This window comes from Phalaenopsis equestris, unplaced genomic scaffold (assembly GCF_001263595.1).
Source record: "Phalaenopsis equestris unplaced genomic scaffold, ASM126359v1 Scaffold000134, whole genome shotgun sequence".
NCBI lineage: Eukaryota > Viridiplantae > Streptophyta > Magnoliopsida > Asparagales > Orchidaceae > Phalaenopsis > Phalaenopsis equestris.
This window is the reverse complement of record NW_018164576.1, coordinates 3,089,039-3,113,454: the sequence shown is the minus strand read 5'-3', so window position 1 is coordinate 3,113,454 and position 24,416 is coordinate 3,089,039. Positions and strand designations below refer to the sequence as shown.

Below are 24,416 nucleotides of genomic sequence, written 5' to 3'. Positions count from 1 at the left end.
TTGAATGTTATTTCAATGCTTGTGATGATATTAGTTAGAATGTCAAATGACACTTTTCTAGAAGTTAATCAATCATGTGAGGTGAAGCCTATGATTGACGAAAAGATTTTGGGACCCAACTCATTGTATTGCCCTTGGTGGAGTTTGAGGTGATTTTAGGCATGAATTGATGTCTAAAAGCTTTGTCACTATTGATTGCAATAAGAACTCTCAAAATAAATGTGCATGAGGAAGCAAAAGTTAAATTTTGTGGTGACAGATGATTGACATCCACAATAATTACATATTTGAAGGCTTATAAATTGTTGAAACTTGGAAATCATGGTTTTCTTGCTCAGAGAACAGATACCCTCTTAATGAAGTAAAGTCTTTGGGTGATAGTCTATAGGTGTTCTTCTATGATTTACCGGGATTACCACCATTGCGGATGATTGCCTTCCTGTCTTGACTTTACGTAACGAATCGTGCTAACAGTTTGATTTATTTATATAATTATTATTTTATTTTATTTGTTTATTTATTTTTTTAATGTTATTATTCTTTTATTATTTTCCTTAAAATTTAGTTGTTACATTCGCCACAACATACTCTGTACCCGTTGTACTGTAAAGGGAAATGTTATCGATGGAGGGAGCATAAAAAAGTGTCAGCTACGTATATGGTAGACAAGTTAAGCCTCACGATTTAAAGACACTTTTTGAAGAAGAAGAACATAGCCAACGTTGACAGGCGTCTCGTAGGGTTTTCCAGTGGAAAACATTTGCAGGATCAGAGTTTGTGTGATATGGTGCATATGGATGCTTGCTACCTTTTGTTGGGGAGACCATGACAATTGATCGTCACACTCAGCATGACGTGTTCATGAATACTTACGCCTTCACTAAGGATGGAAAACACATAGTGTTTATTCTTTCTACGAAGTTTGAGATTACAGGTGCCCTTGCCTGCAAAAAAATGCCAGTATAATCTTTTTGGTGCTGATAGAGGAAAGCTGGACAGAGGTATCGATTCTAAATATATACTAATTACTACAGAGAGCATGTCAGGACATTATAATCAATACCTTACCACCACGACCACCACCGTTAGAGGGAGTTCAGTCTGTTCTCATGGCAGGTAGGGCTGAGCCAACCGTGGACTATCTTTGCAAGATTTTGCAGGGTACACTTGGCACACAGTCCTAGTTAAGTTCATCTGCGGACCATCATATGGTTGGATTGATATGGATGACTACTCGTAAGTGGGGAAAACTAAGGTGTTTTGGAAGACAATGCAGTCAACAGTGAGATCTAGGTGCTGCTTGGCCCGTAGTCAAAGATCCTTCATCCTCGAAAAGTTACAAAAAATCCTTTACTTTCAACGTGCATACAAAAGCTTTGATGAAATAGGTCAAAGCTCTTTAACCTTGTGGACGTAAAGGAGCCGCGGGAACCATCTGCATAGAGGATCCACGGGAACGATCTGCATAGAGGATCCACGGGAACCATCCTGCGATTCTTTTGTCTAGGTTGAATCTGTCTAGACCTGGAAGGGCCAATCGACGCTTCCGTGTTGGTTTGCACCTCTTTTTCATTGGGGGATCCAATCCAAGTTATTTAGAGCTTCTATATGTGATCCATGTGTTTTAGGTTTTTCCTTTTGCATGTGTTTTTCGTCAGGATGGTCATCGACATCCTTTTCCTCCATTCTAGGGTTGTATTCAAAGGCAGGTGGTGCTCCTGTTGTAGCTCATTATCGAGGGAGGTTTTATCTCCGATTTTCTTTATCTCAAATCCATCCCTTTGCCGCCCAAGTCCTTTCCTCGCTGCAAGGAACACCAGATAGCTATCTTGATGCCTTTCTGCAAACACCTCCCTTCCATCTTGCCATCCACCTTCAAACAGTTTCCCTGCCCTCCAACCATTCCTGCCATCTTTACCCACCTCTGCTGCAATTGTCTCGCCGTCCATGCTCCCACCTTGCCATGCTAACACCAAACAACTCACTTCTGCTGTTTTGGTCAGACGTCCTGCTGTCTATCATTCCCACATCACTGCCACCACCCCTGTTGTGTCCATGGCTGTTCCCTGCTGCCCCAACCATCCTTCCCTGCTGTTGCCAACCCCATGACCGCACTTCCTGCTGTTTTCCTACACCGGCCCCCAGCCAGCCCCTACCGCTGTCTGCTGCGATCTGCCATCTTACCAATCTACTGTTACCGCAGGCCTAGCCTTCCCAGCCTGCTGCCATCCAACCACTGCCACTCATCGCCCTTCCATCGCACATAACCGACCACCTCCTCTTTGGGATACAATCATCATTATGTCTTGTCTATTGCTATTTATATTTCAGTTAGTGAGATTGTTATTCCCTATTTTGAATTCGGAAATAATATATGATTTTCCTATAATTGTTTAGGTTAACTTTGGTATCAATGAGTTTCCTGCTTATGGCGAAGCTTATTGATGGCATAGAATTTTAATTTCCAAGGCCATTTGTTGCATAGAAATCCATCTTAGCTATATTTTTCTTGTTTCATTGCGTTGAACCTTTTTAATTGCTTCTCCTGTAAATTTTATAATTTAATTGTACTCTCAAACTACATGGTTAAATTGGATAGCTTACTTTTTTTCGGTAAAAACAGGTTAAAACAGCAGAAACTGGATATATGTCTCGTAGATTGGTAAAGGGGATGGAAGACGTTTCACTTCACTATGATATTACTGTTCGGGATGCTTGTGGGGGTATAGTTCAACTGCTATATGGAGATGATGGCTTGGATCCTGCAAAAATGGAGGGAAAAGAAGGGAACCCATTAAATTTTGATCAGCTGTACATGAAAGTGATGGTTTGTATATTATGTAATATTTTTTCACACTTTGTTTTAAAACATATATTGTGGTAATAGGATTTGTTTCTTTTGGCAGGCTACATGTCCTCATAGAGATAATGATATTTTGTCACCAGCAGAGATATTACAAACTTTGCATAGAAGGCTCGCCTGTTGTGATGTGTCTTCAGAGGGTTGTTGCTCTTTGGAGTTCAAACAGAAGTTGTCGGATTTTATACATAAGTGTATTAATAGATATCAGAAAACAAGGCAGGCACTACAGCTTGATGAAAATTCTATTAATGGAGGTTGCTGCAAAACAGAAAATGTTGCAACTCGCATATCTGGAATTTCTGCTAAGCAGTTAGAGGTTAGCTGGATACTCTCTGAATGAGCATTTTGGAATTTATTCTATGTATACCATAGAAAAATTCATAGTATTTGTCAATATATCTAAGTTATTCTTCCTAGCCACTACAAATGAGTAATATTGTGTTTAGCAACTCAGTACTTGATGATAATTCAACTGTTGTGTAGGCAATATTTTTCTAGCAAGTTATATTATCAAATGGTATCATATTTTCAAACATGGAATAATGATGCATTAATACTTTCACGGAGACGATAAATTATTGTGTAGGGATTAGGATGTTTGAGTAGACTAAGGTTGCTTGAAAGAAATTTGTTTAAAATGATTTGCAAAAGAGTATATTTAAAACCTTAGATAACACTCAATAAGAAAAATGGAAAGTGGGATTTCATAATGTTGATCTCAAATAGTTGGTAGTATGGCCAAATGATGGAGATGTGACAGTAAGATTTTGAAAGATGATAATAACTTGGATAAAAATGTTCTATGATGATTCACACTTTTAATAAACATAATTTGAGCAAGTTGAAGGTTTATAAAGATTCAAATATTCTGGTGTATTACCTGTTTAGCCTATCAAGTATCAATCCAGTAGCCTGTTTCAATGTAATATTGTATTCTTGGCTGTACTTCTATCCATCCTGAGGTGGTCTTAGATACTCAGAACGAAGATGAAGCAGATATTTATCTATGTTTAAGGTTGCATATTTGGTACTAGATGCTCTTTTAGATTGTAAAGTTAATATTTTAGCAGTCCACCTAGTTCCAAAATAACTGATTAAATTAAAAATTTAATCGGAAAATTCTAAACTTTTCCTACTAAATTGACTTTTCAAGTCAATAGATTTTTTAAAATTATCAAGTGATTTTTTCTTTAGGACTATTATGTCTATCTTGTTTGTAAGTTGTTAGAGTAGGAAAAAATTAGTTATGTATTATTGACTGAAAAGATTGCTTATGTATGGGAAAATAAAGGGCATACAAAATGAAGGAAATTAGGAGGAGAATGTTCTCAATTATGGGATATAAAAATAAGTAAAAGTATATCTTGATATAATCAGTAATTTTTTGTATTGCAATTTTCATTCTCCTACTTTAGCTATGGATATTTTGGCAAGATAAATTTTCTATATTGTTGTCGATTAAAAGAGACATTTTCAAATATTTTATCATTATTTGTAAACTTATTTGTGTCAAATGGGAGTGAAATCATGTTTGCATTCTAACGTACTAGTATTTTATGAATTTCAGTTGCATATTTCTTTTAAGATGTGGGAGCTCTTTCTTTGCTACAAGTAATTCTATTCGCATGAAGCATTTGGATGACCCAAATATCAATTTTTAAAATGCTTTTGTGCATTGTAGCTTTCCTTCTAGTAAATTTGCTTTGAATCTCCCAGTAAGAAGGATGTCATCTAGATAGGCTGCAAAGATAACACAAGGGGTTAGCTATTTATAACATCTTTCTTCTACACAAAAGGAAGGGGAGTGGGGCGGTAAGAAGAATCCGGAAGAAAGACTTTTCCAGAAGAATGCAAGTGTTGAAGATGCATGAAGCAGCTCTTTATCGTGAGATTCGTGATGCGATCCCTGTTCCATACGCGGGATCGCGATCCCGCTGTCTTGCTCTTCTGCATTTTGAGTTCGCGGGTTCCCGCATCACGATGTTTCACGAGTCTTCGGCCCACAAGTTTGCAGCACCCCGCTTCGGGCTACTTTCCTGCGCCCGAATTTGAGCGCAGCACCGAGCACCCACGTCATATGGATTATGAAAAGACACCAGATGATGTTTACGGGTTCATAAGTGTTACATTCAAACTTTTGAGGTTTGAACGGGTGGAAATAAACTACCAAAGTTGCCTTGGAGGTTGCCACAAATGATATGACTGATGATCTTGAATGATGGTGGAAGAAAATGTAGATATGACCTAATGAATTAGGTTGTAGATTCCCCCAGCTTATGTGATCAATAAAATGTTCCTTGCCTGGTATCCTAAAATAAGGTCAGAACTATTAGTCTTCCGACAAGATACTTGGTTTTATAAAACTTACTGCTTTTTATATATTCCATATGAAGTAACAAGTTTCGGTATTAATTTGAGATGATATGGAATTTTGGGTTCTCTGAACATCTTCCTGCATCAGTTGTCCATTGATCTTCTCTGTTCAGTTGAACAACATTTAATCTTTAAAAAATTTGGTTGTTCAATCGAATGACATTTCCACATACCCATATTTAAATTTCTACTAGTTTGTGTATGGGCTCATTGGATTGTTTGTTGATGGAAATTATGTTAGAATGTAATGATAAGCTTCTTTCATTTTGAGCATAAATTGATCTCTTGAGATTTTGAGGGATTTTAAAGGTTTTTGTGTAGTTAAAAAATCAATATTTATTTTTAAATACGACGAAATGATGACATTTTAGAAATTCATCAAGTTTCAAAACTTTTTTATTTTTAATTTCAAGAAATTAAATGAGTCTTACATTTTTTTTGTCGGTTATAGTTTTTATTTAAATGTGCGTGAATATTGTAACTTTTTTTTTGACCTTTCCCTCTGTACAAACTTTTGATTTACCAATCCTTGATTGGCCACATTGCAAGAATGAATGTTAAGAAAAGTTTGTTTCAAAGCGTTCAAATTTGCTAGTCTTGTTACATGTTACTATTGAATGTCGTTAATTAAAAATAAATGTTAGCTTTCTAAATGATTTTTTTTCCTTAAAATAAACCAAAATTTTTTTGCACTTTGAACTCATAGAACAATCAACTTACTTACAAAGTTTATTTTCTAGGTATTTCTTGAAACTTGCATTTCTCGTTATCATTTAAAAAAGCTCGAGGCAGGAGCAGCAATCGGTGTCATTGGAGCTCAAAGTATAGGAGAACCAGGGACACAAATGACACTTAAAACGTTTCATTTTGCTGGAGTTGCTAGCATGAGTATCCTTTTGATTATATTTATAATTCCATTTATGGCTAGTCACCTTTACTTTCAAGTAGACAATTCAAATCTTCAATCGATTCTTTTGCACACTCTAGTATAGGTTACTTTGCTTAGGCTAATTCTTTTTTACAACTTCGGTGCGAACATTATGATATTTTTTTGTTATGCTTGAGGTGAACATATTTTAGAACCTCTGCTTGCAAGCTTTTGAGATAAGCTAATTTTCCTGTAATGTGCATACTTGTCCTGTCAATTTTATTCTAATGATGCATTTTAGGTTTTAGCTACCTAGCATTTTAAGTTTTAGCTATTGTTAGCAAAAGCCATTGCTAAATAATGCCCGAGTTTGCGTTACTATTAGCATTTGCATTATATCATATTACTTAATTGTCATGTCCCGGCTCAACGGCTCGAGCCTTTAAATTAACTAATGTTGGAATAGACTTTTAGACTTTAAATTAACACGGTTAAAGAGTAAAAATCATCGTTGTCATCATCTGGGTCAGGGCACTCGTGCTTGCATCTACAGCAGACGACACGTCATTTTCTAACAGACTCTCCTTTCTATAATCTCTTGTCTAAATTAACACAATTAATTGGTTAGAGTTAACTTCAATTTTTTATTTTATTATTATTAATTTCTTTGTAATTATCTTATTGACTATTTGATCGAGATTGCACTAATTAATATTAGATATTTCGTTTGTCTCTTTTTTCACAACCCGGTCCAAGGCTTCAAATTAACCAAGTTAAGAATAAATGTTGGACGTTGGATAAATTTTTTTACTCATTTTTTGTCAATAACACTTAACAGAGTACCATTATATGAAAAAAATTATTAAAATATTGCTGTTAAATTAATTTCTTCCATAAATATTTTTTTTTATTGCTAATTTTTTAATCAATTAATTAAACTTGAAATGTTAGTTTAAAACAACAATGAGCTAATTATAACTTGTGAATACTCTTACTTTTAAGTTATAGTAATATTATAAAAAAGAAAATAACTTTAATGTTAGTTAAACATTAAAGTAAATCATTCTAAGAACATTTGAATGTTTGTACTATCTAATATGATCATTGATGGTGATTCTAAACTTTAACCGTGTCTTACTGTATCATTTTCATATCAATATCTCTTTAATTTGTATACAACTGATACATGTGCATCATCTAAAACTTGTATCAATAAATGTATGTCATTATCAATATTCTTTTTTATTTAGGTGCCCAAGTAATTTAATGTTCCCCTACTAATGCCATGAATGAGTGATCTCTATTATAGTCATGCATACATACAAGCAGTATACATAACACTTATATATATTATTAATTAATATATGATAATGAGTAGCTACAAATATATTTCATTAATGATAATGTGACCAATAAAGATAATAACATATCATTCAGAGTAATTTTGTACAAATATCAATAATTATTTATGCAAAAATGGTTGAAAAGAAACAATAAGCTATCAAAATCATTGATGATTCTCTTGCCAGTTGTTATTATTATTATTATTATTTTGTTCAAACAGCATGAACTTCTTTTTGTAATTGCAAGTTTTCATTACATAGTCACGACCATTACACTATTCTTTTTTACAGTTACACAATCAATGTTGTTGTTTACAAACCAAAGATAGCATACTTATACAAGCAGTATACATAATACTTATATGTATTATTAATTAATACATGATAAAAAGTAGCTACAAACATATTTCATTCATGTAATATGACCAATAAAGAAAATAACATATCAGTTAGAATAAATTTGTACAAGTATCAATAATTATTGATGCAAAAATGGTTGAAAAGAAACAAAAAGGTATCATGGCTTACAAGAATGAGTACTCACTTAAATCATTGATGATTCTCTTGCCAATTATTATTATTTTTTTTAGTTCAAACAGCGTAAACTGCTTTTTTGTAATTGCATGTTTTCATTACATAGTGAGAACCATTACACTATTATTTTTTACAGTTACGCAGTGAGTGTTGTTGTTTACAAACAAAAGATATTACTGAAGCTTGCAAAGGCATATATGATCGGGCAAGGTTACAAACAAAAAATTGTATACAAATATTGTTGGAGTAAAATACAAAAGTTAATATCAGGCATCCCCATTCTGACCTTTCTGGGTTGTTTGTCTTCCACTTCTTCCATTATCAGCCTACAATCAGGATTTGAACCAAGATAAACAACCATGAAGAAGAAATATAAGTGTAAGTGTGAATGCTTTTGTTAGAAAGGCCTGAATCTTTTCATCATTTTTTTCTTCCATAAAATATCCGCAGCAAAAGTTGCCCACCAAAGATGCTCTACTATTGAATGAAAGTATTTGACCTTAGTTTGATTCCAACTGAACGCAGCTATTGTTGAATTTAGGCCTTGCTGCTGCCACCGAAAGCTTACATATGCATATATGAAAAACATGGATTGCTACCGTAGCAACATCAAAGTTGCTAGCTGCAGGTCAAATGCACGCTGCCTTCCCTAGCTGCTCTTCAAGTGCACACCAGCTTCTAATAACTTGCGAAGCTTGGGCGCGGAGAAATAGCGAGAAATTAGAGCATAGCAAGATATATAAAGGAGAGTAAAGCTATTCCCGCTTGAGAGATTTTGCAGTGAGACTAGGCTTTCCTAGCAGTTGGTCGAATGCACACCACCTTCCCTAGTTGCTCGTCAAGCGCACAATTGCTTCCAATAGCTTGCGAAGCTTGAATGAGGAGAAAGAATGGGAGATTAGAGCAAAGTAAATTTGCTCCCGCTTGAGAAATTTGGGGTTAAGTTGTTGGTCGAGTGCATGTCGGCTTCCAATGATTGCATGAGAATCAAACTTGCCAATTGTTTTCTTCACTTATTTTGAATGAAAATCTATAGTCAAATGCATAATGAATTATAATAAATTTATTATATATAAATTTTATTGTTAAAAGACAATTTGCCTTTAATTTAACATATAATTAGTTAAAATTTATCTTCATTTCATAATATAAATTTTAACACTGCCATTGTCGTGTCCCTAGCCTCGAATGTGTAAAGTGGAGAGTTGTGCGAGATAGTCGACATCCATTGTAAAATTTATCGAAAAATCATGACATGAATCATTTTAATCATTGTGTAAATATTAGGGCATCACTTGGAAGCGACATGCTGCATGACTTGAGTACAGTGAAAAGTTTGCAAGGGCCCACTACACCAGTGTCCAAGTGGTGTCAAAGAAGCAGGGGTTCCCACATTACGGAAGGATGCGGGCGAAGAAGATAGTCCATGAAATTAATATTAAGATATGATCTTGAAATATAGGTACACTTACATGTAAATTAATGGAATTAGTTGATATTATGATTGATATTATGATTCATAGAAAATTCATAGAAAAATAAATATATTATGTATTCAAGAAACTAAATGGGTTGAAGAAAAGTCTAAGTAGATTGATAGCTTAGGTTTAAACTTTGGTATTCAAGTGAAAGTCACACTAGATATAGTGTATGTGTAATTATAGATATGGTTTTGAAAGATAATATTGTAAAAGTTAATAGAATTAGAGATAGAATTAAAGCCCTTAAGATTGTTGTTGATACTAAGATTTTTAATATTATAAGCGTTTTTGCTACTCAAGAATGTTTAGATATAAGTTTCAAAGACAAATTCTGGAATGATCTAGAAGATTTAGTACAAATGATACTCCTTGAAGAAAGATTTTTTATTGGAGATTCAAATGAACATGTCGGTAGAGTGATAAAAGGTTTTAGAAATATTCATGGAGGTTTTGGAGTGATTAATAAAGAAGACAGCCATATTAGATTTTACTTTAGTGTATGGTTTTGTTATTGTTAATATTTTATTTAAGAAAAGAGATAAGCATATTATTATTACTTATAAAAATGTATCTAATAAAACACAAATTGATTGTTTTTTTATGAGAAGAAGAGATCGTCAAGAAAAGATTGTAAGGTCATTTCAAGTGAGAATTTAAATACCCAACATTGATTATTAGTTTTGGATTTTAAGATGAAGAACTGTAAAATAAAGAATATTAGGAACCATTGTCATAGAATTAGATAAGGACACATAAAAGACAGAAATAAAATTATTTTTATATGTGAACCTCAAGATTTCGAGATTTGGGATGTTCATGAAGAAGCAGATTTTATGTGGGATAAAGTAACAAACATTATTAAACTAATGACAAAAGATGTACTTGGTGAATCAAAAGGAAAAATTTTTATCAATAAAAATAGTTGGTGGTGAAATAAAAATGAGCAAAAAAAAATAAAATATAAGAAGTGATGCTATAAAAATTGGTTTAAATGTAAAAGCATAGAGAATTGAAAAAAATATAAAATAATCCTTAGGGAGTCTAAGAGAACAATTAGTGATGCTAAAACTTCTATCATTAGTTATCTTTATAATAGATTATATATTGTAGATTGTGAAAAATATATGTATAAATTAGCCGAGCAAAAAGAAAAGAAAAGTAAAGATTTCACTCAAGTAAATGATATTAAAGATGAAAATCAAAATATATTTTTCTTGGGAAAAGATATTCAATATAGATGGGTGAGTTATTTTAATAAATTTTTTAATAAATTTTCTGAAATTACGATCGATTGTAGTGATTTTAATATTAATAATAATAATAAAATGTTATATTTTTATTGTCGTATTAGTAAAAATGAAGTTGATGAGGCTTTAAAGAAAACTCAAGGTTGGAAAGCTTGTAGGATCTTATGATATCCCAATTGAAGTGTGGAAATATTTTAGAGATTTGAGAGTTTCTTGGCTTGCTAAACTCTTTAACATTATTTTAAAAACTAGACAGATGCCTAAGGAATGGAGAAAGAGTATTTTGGTCCTATTTTTAAGAACAAGGGCATAAAGGGGATGCACAAGAGTGTGCAAATTATAGAGGAATTAAGTTGATGTATCATACTTTAAAATTATTGGAGAGGGTAACTGAATATAGGTTAAGGCATATTACAAAGATTTCTCATAATCAGCTTTGATTTATGTTGGGCAGGCCTATTATGGAAGCTATACATTTATTGAGAGGTTTGATGGAAAAGTACAAAGATCTTAAGGAGTTTCTACATATGATTTTTATCGATTTAGAAAAAAGATTGTGATAAGGTTTCAAGAGATATCCTTTGGAAAGTTCTAGAGAAGAAAACTGTTGATATGAATTATAGTCAAGTCATTAAAGATATGTATGCTAGAGTTGTTACTTGTGTTTGAATCTAAGGAGGATTGACCAAAGATTTCTCTATTTTAGTTGGATTACATCAGGGTTCGACTTTAAGGCCATATCTTTTTTTGCTTTAGTTTTGGATGCTCTTACTGGACATATACAAGAGGATTTACCTTACGGTATGTTTTTCGTTGATGATATCCTTCTTGTGGATAAGACTGGAGGAGCTTAGGAAAAACTTGAATTATGAATGTCTATATTGGAGTCTAAAGGTCTTCGTTTGATAGAGCTTAGGAACTAAAAATGAATACATGGAATGTAATTTTAGTAGTAGCTCTAGTGATAGAGTTGCAACTATATGGGGAATCAAATTATTAAAAGGTGTGAATGGTTTAGATATCTAAGATCTATTGTTCAAAGTGATGGTGATGTAGATGAGAATGTTATTAGTAGAATTGAAATTGGTTTGTTGAAGTGGAGGAATTGTCCAGACCTATTGTTTGATAGAAAAGTACTGCTTAGACTGAAAGGAAAAATTTATAAGATGGTGGTGAGACCTGCAATGCTCCATGGCGCGGAATGTTGGCCTTTAAAAGAGAAGCATAAAATTAAGTGTTGTTGAGATGAGAATGCTTAGGTGGATGAGTGACTTTACACATAGAGATAAAATGCGAAATGAATATATTTGTGGTGTAGTTTCTGTGGCGGAAAAACTTAGAGAGAGTTGTTTTAGACATTTTGGTCACATTAAACATCAACCATTTGATGATCTGGTTAGGAGAGTAGATGTTTTAGATTCGACTTATGTTAAGAAAGCAGAGGTAGACATAGAAAGACTTGGGTATATTGTATAAAAATAATTTTAATTTATTATAATTAAATGAATACATGACATTCGATAGGACACAATGGACAAAAAGTATTCATGGAGCTGACCCCGCTTAGTGGGATAAAGGTTTTTTGTTGTTGTTGTTGTTGTCATAATATAAATTTAACTATTTTTTTTCAAACAAATTAAAATTAATAAAATTTGGACAATATAATGTTGATTAAATTAAAGTTTTATTTATCTCATGTAATTTGTATATTTTCAATTAGTCTTTAAGAATTTTATAAATATACATACATTTTTGTTCTGTGACCATTCATTATTATTTTTATTTCATATCAAATTCATTAAATATAATATCATTTCCAAGATTTAAATTTGTTTTTTATTTTATTATTTTCTGATTTTCATTCAGCTTAAATAAAACTTAAATAAATAAAAATTAAATCAAATCCTAAACCTTATGCCTAAACCCTAAAAAATTCTGTCATTTTTAAGTTATTTTGTTCGATTTTTTAAAAGGTGGATTGGATAATTAGATAAGATGTTTTGTAAGATCTAGTTTAATTAGTTTGGTGCAAAAATGCGTTATATTAATAAAACAAAAATAAATGGTATTATCAATAAGAACAATCTTATTATAAAAGAAAATTGATTTTTTATAGGTATAAAATGCAAAAGACTTCAAATCCCTTGCGAGATATAAAAGGTGCAGACAACCAATAATAAGATAAATTTAATTTTACTGCTTTAGTTTAAATTAATTAGTGGCTCTTTCATCTATAAAATGTTATTTTTTAGGGAATGACAATCGAAAATTTAATTTTCACCATCCGACTATTTTTCCCGTTTTGGTTAATTCCATGCACCGGGCTAGATCGTGATAAAAGTGGTATCAAAGCCCAAGGTTTAGAATTAATTAATTGGATGTTGAAGAAAGAGACAATATGATCTTTATAATAAAATAGTAAAAAAAATAAAAATTAACTTAAAGTAATAATTATTATACATTCAAGCATAGTAACACACTTGAAATCATAGATACAGATAATTCGATAGAAATAAAGAAATACGACCTACGATAAATATGAACACGAATGTCCTTACCCAAATGATGTTGGAGATGACTCAGTTGATTTAGGAATTCAGATCGCAGCCATCGGGATTGATACACACACTGCGGATAAATATTTTAAGATATTTCAAGATTTGCATCCACTTTTGTTCAAAGAACTAAATTTTTAATTGAAGCAGAGAAATGGTTAATGAAAATAGAGAAGATACTAGATAAAATGACTTGTGCGGATGAAAGAAGAGTGTCGTTGGTGACGTTTGTATTGGATGGAGAAACCGAAAGGTGGTGACATAGACAATGTCAGGACAAGTTAGGGGACATACCCAAAACAATTTTTAGTTGGGAGGAATTTGTGGAGCTACTCAGAGAATGGTTTGTACCTCTATTCGCTTGACGACAAATGTTGGACATGTTCATCAAGTTTAGTGAAGGAGAAGACAATTATGCATTTTAAAACAGAATTTGCTGAACAATCGAGGTATGCGTCACAGTTGATCAGTACTGTAGAAGGAAAATGTTGCAGATTCTTTTCATGATCTAATGATTCTATCATATAGCCGTTAATATCTGTAGGAATTGATGAATACTCAGTATTAATGGAGCGAGCTAGAATAGTGGAGAATGACTATCAGCTTACTCAGAAGTATAAGGACATGCACAAATAGAAAACTACGAAAGAACATGAAGACCTCTCAGAAGGATCCAATGAGAAGAAGTCCAAGAATAATTCGAGTGGAGAGGTGCGACTTATGATACTAGAGTCACTTGTGGAAAATGTGGATGACAATATAAAAGTGAATGTTTGATGGGCTCTAACACTTGGTATTGGTGTCGTCATTCTGGTCATATAGCAAGATAATGTCCATCTCTTGGCTAGAAAAATGATAATGATCATAAATCCGGTGAAGCTCATTCACAGAAGTTTGCGGCGGGCAGAAAAAGATAGGGTCAATAGCCTCAGCTTCTACCCAAAACAACCAGTTTGACCTTGAGTATATTCTCTCACTCATAGTGAGTCTGAAGAACATATTTCTGTTGATGGTAGTGAGGTCTGATGAGTTTGACATTTTCTTATTTGTAAGCATATTTTTCTAGCATATCTTCTTATTTTTGTATTGTAGCTTGAAGTATAGTTAAATTGCCTTGTATCAAATCTTCATCTCTATAATGATTACTTTTTCATCTTAATTAATACCCCCTTATTTTCATCATAAAATTTGTAGATAACTAGTGTCCTATTATTGAGAAATGACTTAAGATATGTTTATAAATTTTGGGACGAAATTTTTGTAAGTGGAGAAGATTATAACAATTCTGTTTCAGTTATAGGGATAGAGGAAATGAAGAATCAAAAAATAAGAAATGAATAGACAGAAGAGGAAACGAAAAAGCTAAGATGATGAAGTGAAGGTTCACGCAACCGAACAGAGGAAGAGGAAGTAAGGGGGTCAGAAGTCAAAGTGATGATTTTACCTATATAAATTGCAAACCGACTTACCTGGGTGTAGAGCGGCGTGCAAAGGAGAGAATGACACGAGGGATAGGGTTGAGGCGACTCTCTATCGCGTAGAGGAGGAAGCAGCGTCAGTACTATGCAAAGGAAGAGGAAATGGGAGGAAGAAGACTTGTGCGAGCAAGTCGAAGTCGAGCTCTGGAGCAGAGGATCGCACTACTGCGTAGAGTCGAAGAGGAAGATGGAGGAGCTTCCTTTCATGCACTTGACTTCTATCGTGCCTTAGTCGAGCGTCGAAGAAGAAGAGAAGTTCTGTGGGAGGAAAAGCCGAAGCATTCAAACCAAGCTGAGCTTAGAAAGGAATTGCATGCTCGAAGAAAAAGGAGCAAGATCGACCAAGGTATGGTTTATATAATATTAAAACATAATAATAATAATACACACATGCGCGCGCACGAGAGAGTGCTCTTTTGATCCAATAAAAGATCAGTTGATACAACAAGTAGTTGCTTCCAATGTTCAACAACCTACAAATGTTTGACACACTTTTGACCAATCCACTGATTAGGTGAGCCAGTCTTTGGATGAGGAATGACAGGTCTATTCCAGGAGTAAGAAGAAGAATGAAGTCCGACTCGAGCTCAGGAACTTATTGAACAATATATTGGTTACTACTGTCAATGACACTCATCTTATCAATTTGTTAGTTGGCTCATTTCCTAGAACTAAAGACAGAGACAGGCCAAAATTTGGTCGCTATCTAGCTACTTGTTACTACGTGTTTTGACACTTTTGATTTTTGAGCTCATGTATTTTTCTGTAGTTTCTATTTTGTAACCATTTGCATGTGATGTTTACCGTGTGGTTAGAGTGTCGTGCTTGGGCTCTCTCATACTATATATCTGTATCTTTCTTTTTAATATATTAGTCATTGGGCTTTCTCAAATATATATATATATATATATATATATATATAATAGAAATTTAGTGTGATTATATAAATAAAATTTAAAATTTAAATAATGAAAAACTATTAGTTTATTAAAATAATAGATTAATTAACTTTTATATTGTGTTATAGGTTTTCAATTTTAGAAGAATCGATATCAAGACCAATCGACATCGAGGTGAGTGCTCTTACTTTTGATCTATAGTAATAATTTGTTTGTTTTCAACTATTTTTTAGTTAATTATATTTGCTCATGCTTTATTCTGATTGAGATATTCATTTCGTTATGGGTCATATTGTTATGAACGTTTGTAGTTATTTGCTATCATGCATTGGCGTATGCTTATGCAGTGTACTTATTTAAATGCCATAAATACATCAATGCTATGTTTATGTTGACTATTTGTTTGTGCATGACTGATTATAATAGAGTCACCCATTGTTGGTACTGATGAGAAAACACTAAGGTATCCGTGCATGTATATGGAAATGAATGTTGATATTGATGTGTCTTAATTGACACAATTTTTAGATAGTGTTTCATTGACGTTTATACAAATTTAGTATGATATTGACATTTTATTGATATAGTAAGATTTTTTTAATAATATGAAATGGTTTAATTCATTTATTAAAAGCTTGAGTGAGATGAATTTTTTCTTTCTTTTTTCTTGTATCACTGTTGTTTAAGTGTTTGAGTATTCACTGACTACTGACTTGTTTAGCTCATTATTAATTATTATTTTAAATTAATTTTTCAGGTTAATTAAGTGATTAAAAAATTAAGGATAGAAAGAAAACGTTTATAAAAGAATCGGACAACTAACAACGAGATAAATAGTGACAACATTTAGGCCGGGTCATGACTCTTTCATTTGTAAAATGTTACTTATAGGGAATGAATATCAAAAATTTAATTTACATTATCCGACTATCTGTCCCTTCTTGATTAATTCCATGCCCTAGGCCGGGTCATGACATTGACCATCAATAATGGTTTGCCTTGTAATAACCAATAAATATATTTATATCTAATAATAATAATAATAATAATAATAAAGAATGTGTCTCGTCTAAAGAGATGCTATGCAACCCTAGTTAAAAAAAAACTAAAATGAGTATTTTCACACCTTTTGTCTGAATCAAATCAGAGGGGAAAAGCACCGGACATGGGGAGGGAGAAAGCTTTGGTTTAAGAATGAGGTGACGCGTGAGGAGGTTGATTTTTCGAGGAGATCCAATGGTGAAACAAATGTATGCATTCTATTAAGAACGAGGTGATGCGTGAGGAGGGGGCGGTTGAGGACCAATGATCCATTGCCTAGTATTATGAGAGAGCTTTGTTCTTCATGCTTAATTCTAAGGCTTACCCGATATGAACTTGCTCATGAAGTTGGCAAATTTATTCATTGAGTTGATTTATGGATCGAAGATGATTGAAGGGAGAAAGCTTTCAATGGGAACATATTTAAGGGTTGAAATTTTATATTATTTTATTTTTTATTTCCTAGGCTTAGTTTGCAAAGACTAGAAAATTAGCATAATTGAAAAGTTAACTTGTCTAAAGCTTCTTCTTAGATGTGCTTTTGGAAGTGATGAGCCAAGTCATGATTAGCTTGAGTGTGTTGTGACTAGCCCCCTAACTCATTTGATTGATAAACGGCTATTGAACCATTTATTTACTTAGCTTTAGTTAGCTCACTTATATTGGTGTTGCCTTGCATAGGAATGCATATATGACATTGACTGTAACTGTTCCTTCTATTTGTTTTTTGTCTGCTCTTCTAAATTTTTATTTGTCATTATCAAATTGTGAATTTTGATAGTTATCCTTTGACAACCATAAGATATTACTCTTGGGGTTCCTCGTATCAAGGAAATTATAAATGCATCCAAGAATATTAGTACACCTATGATTAAAACCCAGCTTCTTTTAAGCAGTGAGGCTCTATCAGCAAGAACTGTTAAAGGCTGCGTTGAGAAAACTGCACTAGGTGAGGTATGTCTTTTTTTCCCCGCAATATTTTTCTCATGCAAAATTCTTGCGTTCAATCTTAAGATTTAAGAGAACAAGACTATAGTGGAACTCTAATATCCTTATATAGCCTTTCCAAGTTCTTTTTGTCAGCTCTTTTGATACATGGACAGTGGAATGCTATTCTTCTCAATATAGTTAAGGTTTTGGCAAGTATTTGTTGGAAAAATGTACTAGTTAGTTTCTTTAGGATAAAGGGAGGATTTGTTTCTATTTTATTAGAGGAATAAGGTGAAATTAGTATGCCTTGTATTCTATGCTTTGTGCTTTTCTGGATTTGGCAAAAGATGCATGCTAGTCTCGATCCTTGGGGCTTGCATTTGGTCGATAGCAAAGGGTTGTTTTTTCAATGCTTAATGCTCTTTGAAAGTTGTTGACGATATGGTCCTTCTGTTCGGTTATGGGCTTTAAGTGAACTTTGGGATTGTTTCTCCAATTCTATGTTTCATTCTGTATTGAACTTATTGGGGTAAATGTATTACTTCAATCCGTACTTGTCCTTTATCGAACTTGTTGAAGGAGACATACATTTATTTGATAATCGTTTGATGCTTGTGGAGTCATGGCTTATTGCAGTGTCACCCAGCTCAACTGTGCTTTCTTGAGTAAGGCTATCCATTCATTATTGCCTTAACTTGTAGACACATTAAGAAAGTATCTTTGATTTGGATCACCTGTGTTTCCTTTAATTCTGCCATTATCTCTTAGTTTTGCAAAACCCAAATTGTTGTTTCTTGAGTAAAGACTATTTTTTTAGTTTTACCTTGACTTGTAGACTTGTTGATGATCTCTTCAATCTGGGCCACTTTATTTTGGCAAACTATTCAGTGAGCCTTTATTGGTTACTCTAAGCTGAATTCTTACGCTTTTCATGTTATTTTAACTATTTTTTGAGAACTTCTATGCACTAAATTGAAAAGATTTAAAGATGTAGAAACTTGGCAAATTCTAGTGTAATCGTTTGCAGTGAGTTTTTTTTTAAAACTTAATGCATATATGAAGCAAAATTGAGTGCCAGTCAAGTGATCTTTAGAGATAATTAGAGTCGACTTGCAATATAAGCCCCAAGGCACCTATCGAGAACTTTTTATCAAAAAGAATGGTGCCAAGAAGCCACACTTAGCGCCAAGGCCCCATGATGTCAAAATCCATTCCAACCTTGAATATTTCACGATGAAGATGGACCACTTTTGGTAAAAAATTGCTCTTGAATGCTAATCTTGGTGCCATGTCATTGACAGTCAGCACAAAGGAGCCACGAAATTGATCGTGACGATAAGGAGGCAACCTTAGCTTCAAAATGTCATATCTCAAACAAGTACACAATTATTAGATTGTGAGGGTTGCACTACAATGCCGGACCTCTATTTATGCTGGTTGCCCTTATCACCCATAAAATTGTGTCAATCATGGCATTGTAGCGCTAAAATTCTTAATAACCAACTTTGAGCCAAATTTGTGAGCCTTTTTTGAAAGAGTCAATTATAAAACTTTTGAAGTATTTTAAGAGCTTTATCATAGAACTGAGGGCATCTTTGGGAATTGTGAATGACGACTAAGGAGATTATGTATGAGCATTCTTGGATCCAAGTTTTTGTGACTATTTTTTCTTCTAATTTTTATTTTCATTAATGCTTGCATTGAGTTTTGCATCTATTAGCATATTAGATACCCACTTTATTGGGGTTATATTTAGTCGGATATAATTTTTGTTTTATGAAAATTTAATCATTCAATTTTTAATTAAAATTTATGCTTAGATTGTTATTCTTGTAATTGTTTGGCTGTCAATTCATTATCTGAAAGCTTTTGTGAAATAAATTGGTGATAAATAGGTTCATCAGGGTTGATATATCATAACTGATCATGGTGATCGAGATATCCATGTTTTGTTCATATAATTTTGTGGGATCCTAATTTTTATTGCAATTTATATTATAAAAATCATGTCATAGATGAACATAAGTTATGTTTGATAAATTAACTTCTCCAAGTTTTTAATAGAATAATGAAGAACACTCCAATTCGATGGTAACAATTTTTATTCATGTTGGTTGATCAAAGTAGCCCAATTAGATATATTGGTGAAATCTAACTAAAGAATTAATTGATCTAAAAAACCTATTTCATTTCATTAGCACTTCAGCTTATATAGAGCCTTGAAACATTTACAATTAAACCCCTAGACTTCTTCTATTTATAAATAGAACACTAGATTAGATACTAATCTCAACACTCCCCCTCAAGATGGGTGAAAGATATTAACTACGCCAATATTGTCTTATAATCTAGTTAACTTTAGTGAGCTAAGCTCTTTAGTGAGGAAGTTAATCACTTGCTTTCCAGTAGTTATATGACTTAGTTCCAACAATCTATTTTTTAGCTTCTACTTGATGAAGAATCTATTAATCTCCAAATGTCTAGTTTTATCGTGTTTCACCGGGTTGTTAGCAATGTTGATTGCCGACTTGTTGCACATCACAACTTCATTTGAGTTCCCTGATCCACGTTGAGTTCAAGTAACATGGCTTTCAACCGCATCATCTCAGCAACTCCTAATGCCATGACCCTGTATTATGTCTCTATTGTTGATCTTGCTACAACTGTCTTTTTCTCGCTCTTCCATGAGACCAAGTTTCCACCTACAAGCATGCATTATTCTTATGTGGATTGCCTGCATCAACACAAATTGTCTAGTCAAAATCACAAAATCCCTTAATTTCTACATATTCATTCTTCCTGAATATCAGCTCTTTCTTTGGTGCACTCTTCAGATATTTCATAATCTGATACACTGCCTCTATATGACCCTTCCTTGGATCATGCATGTAGCAGTTCACCACACTTACTGCAAAAGAAATATCGGGTCTAGTGTGACACAGATAGATCAGACGGCCCACCAGCCTTGGTACTTCTCACGATCAACTGATTCACTTGTCTCTGTGTTGAGCTTGACCTTCTGATCAATTGGAGCGATTGCAAGTTTGCCCTTCCGCATACATGTCTTCGTGAGAAGATCTAATACATACTTTCTCTGGGATAGGACCTTCCCTTCAAATCTATAGGTCATTTTAATCCCAAGAAATTATTTTAGTTGTCTCAGATCTTTTACCTCAAATTGCTTTCCCAATCTTTTTTTTCAGTTGAGCAATCTCTGTCTCATCATCATCAATGATAATTATGTCATCCACATACACAACAAGTATAGTAGTGTGATCTTCATGTTGCCGAAAGAACACTGTGTAGTCTGCATTGATCTATTGATATCCCATGTCAACCATCGTTATTCTAAACTTATCGAACCAGACTTAAGGAGACTGTTTCAAGTTATATAGTGACTTTCTGAACTTACACACCTTGCCCACTGTCTGGGATGTACTGAATCTTAGTAGTATCTCCATATATACGGCCTCATCCAGTAGTTTCCCATGAAGAAAACATTCTTCACATCTAGTTGGTGGAGTCTCCATCCACTATTTTACTGCCAGAGAAGCCAATGTTCTCATTGTACTCATCTTTTCTATTGGTGAAAATGTTTCATTGTACTCAATGTCATATGTCTGATTGTACCATTTTGCCACTAGTCTGCTTTGTACCTCTGCACCTTTTCTTCAGGAGCTTCTTTTACCATGTAGATCAACTTCTATCTAACCACTTTCTTCTTTGTTGCTAGTGTTACAATCTCCCATGTTCGGTTTTTATCAAGAGCTCCAAGCTCTTCATGCATCGATGTTTTTCACTTGTGATCCTTCATAGCAATCTGTTAATACTTGAGTAGAGAGACAAAGTTTAATGATCATTGAAATTTCCATGCAAATGTGAGATGTTAGAATAAGAAACAATGTTAGCACTGTCAAAGCTGGATGGTGTACATGTCTCAAGAGTTGGTGAAGTTTGGGTCGAGGAACTTGTTGGCACTGCAAGATTTGTTCCCTATGTTTGCTTCTTCCTCTGTGTATACACATTTAGCTCACCTACAGTCCGTATCCCACAACCACTAAGGTCAATCTCCTCGATTTTCATCTCCTCAGTTGATTCATCTTACATCACAAGACATGGGATTTCTCTTACTTGCACCACTTCATCACCACTACTACTCACTCTCGCTTGCCTCATATCTCTCGTGGTCGTTGAGTCACCGAAGGGTGAATTCACCTCCAAACTGTAGTATAGTTCAAACTCACTGATTGACACATTCATACTCACAAAGAATCTCTTCTCAATCGGGTTTCAGCATACATAACCCTTCTGAGTAGGAGAATTCCCCACAAACACACGTTTCATAGCTCTGGGATCCAACTTCTCTGCAGATGACTTGTTGTCTTTCACTAAACATACATATCCAAATACCACAATGGAAGGATCCTACTATTGTCTCCTTTCAATACCTTACAATGAAACTTTCACTCAAGCACACTTGAGGGCATCCTGTTAATCAATTCGGCGGCTGTCAACACTGCTTGTCCACATAAATGTTGTAGGACATTCATTGTCATCATGTTCTGGGCTACCTCTAGAAAATATCGATTCTTCCTCTCTGCTACTCCACTTTGTTTGGTGTATATAGTCATGTGGTTTGGTATTGTATCCATTGAGCTGACAGATAGTTCTAAAATGTTTTGTTGATATACCTTTTCTCATTATCGGATCCCAGTGTCTTTACGACTGCACCATATTGGGTCTGGATTGCCTTGTGGACATTTTTAAAGTAAGCAATCACCTAACTTTTTTGTTTTATCAAGTATATCTAGGTAACACTAGAAAAACAATCAATAAACGTAACAAAATACCGATAATCATTCATAGAACTAGTAGAACAAGGTCCTCATACATCAGAATGTATCAAATTAAACACAATCGAGCTCCTATTTTCAGAACTGACATACGGGCTCCTTGTGTGAGCTTGTCAAACTTACAAACATCACACACTAGTCTCTCCTTATTTGCCTTTTCATACATAGATGTATATAAACAACTCAATAAACTAAGACTAGAATGTCTCATACGTCTGTGATGTAGCAGTAACATGTCTACATCGTTCCCCTCAGATTCTCCAACTGCAACACTTTCCACCATGGGTGCTAGGGTTGAGTCCATCCCCTCTCGGTCCAAGTACCAGAGTCCGCTATGCCACATTTCAATCCCAAGTGTCTGACACACCCCTTTCTCTTGGATGATCACCTGAGGAATATCAAAAGAAATAATGTATTTTAAATTGGGAATAGTGACACTAATGGATAAGAAGTTTACTGGAAAAGATGAAGCATGCAAAATATTGGACAAAGTCCTATGATTAGTACATCTCACTGTACTCTTACCAACTACAGACTGCGTTATACTATCAACAGGTTGTATATTCTCTGATACAACTAGATGAGTATATGAAGTGAACCTTCAGTACTTATCACATGACGAGAAACACCAGAATCTATGATCCATTATGATGATTTATTGGTGGAAATAGAGGCAAGAGCAAGTGTGCCTCCAGTACATTTGGTGAAGCAAGCATAAGTGGCAATGTTATCTATTGATGTCTATGAATTTGAAACATTCTTAGCTCCCTTTCCTACTGCTATCTGATTCCTCTTGAACAACTCCAAACCCTCATGATTCTCAGGAGTAAAGATCACACATGTCCCTTCCTCATCTTCTGCTACAATCAGATTTGTCAGGTAGTCCCCTCTTCCACGACCACGACCATAACGTCCATCCATCTCTCCCTCTTTAGGTGGCTTAGGACATGCCCTGCTCAGATGGCCAACTTCACCATAGTTGTAGCACTTGCGAGTCTCCCCTGAACACCTAGCGTACGTGGGATCGCAACTGCCAATGTTGGTGAGGCACTTAAAAAAACTACTCGGCTCATAGTGTAGCTTCATGCAACTCTCCTCCTACATCATCGCAACAACGACCTTATCTAGTGTAAGAATAGTTGTTTGTGCTAGGAGAACCGATTTCCTATGATCAAATGCCAGGTTTAAATGAGCTAGAATCTGCATAGTTTTCATCTATGCAAAGATCTCCCTTCTTGCACCTTGGATCACCTTAGCTCGACATTAGTGATAAGTGATCATGATTTTGTCGCAACCATTCAAGTTCTATAGAGTACTCCTGATTCAATCTATCACTCTGAATCACTGTCTCTATCTCACGTTGAATTTGAAACACTCTCATACGGTTTTCAGCTATAGCATCGATCTTCTTCAGCTTCTCCCAAATGTTGTTCATCTTTCAATTGTCATTCGCAAATGAGGCAATCGATAGAACCATCGAATTGAGTAGACGGATATAAAAGCAATGTATTTGGCCCTCCACTCATCCCTCTCAACACTGTCACTCTTTGGCTCAACCCCCTTCAGGTATCCTTCTAATCTATTCCCTACTAGAGCATCATCGATTTGACGCGACCAGCTCAGATACGTGGCAGGTTCATCACCCTTCAGATTCACAAGAGAGATCTAGCTTCAACTGCGTCGGAGTATGTGCTGAGGTGGTGGCTCTCGTTGTCGAGTACAACTCCAGAAATGAAGACTATGCTCTGCTGCCTTCCTCTCGCAGCAAATATTTGCAACTCTTCGCGACAAAACACTTTGAGAAGCCGTGATTAGAGTAGTGCTACGAGCTCCCGTCTGTCTCAATCTCACTTATCGAGTTGCAATCTCGTCTGTCGCAATCCCGTTTGCTAGCGACGTTGCTTGTTGCAATCCCATTTGCCAAGCCGCGATCCCTTTGTTGCCTTCCCAA

At 34.4% G+C, this 24,416-nt stretch overlaps 1 protein-coding gene across 3 annotated transcripts in view; it reads left to right on the top strand.

The window, feature by feature from the left end:
• LOC110021325 (DNA-directed RNA polymerase III subunit 1) overlaps nt 1-24,416 on the top strand; it is a 138,622-nt gene that overhangs the window by 99,168 nt on the left and 15,038 nt on the right. For 2 of the 3 annotated variants that reach the window (XM_020719771.1, XM_020719770.1), the window contains exons 19-22: nt 2,624-2,827; nt 2,907-3,179; nt 5,977-6,124; nt 17,485-17,636. In XM_020719771.1, coding sequence (XP_020575430.1) covers nt 2,624-2,827; nt 2,907-3,179; nt 5,977-6,124; nt 17,485-17,636 — 777 coding nt within the window. The remainder of the gene's footprint in view (nt 1-2,623; nt 2,828-2,906; nt 3,180-5,976; nt 6,125-17,484; nt 17,637-24,416) is intronic. The other variant, XM_020719772.1, reaches the window with a different exon arrangement.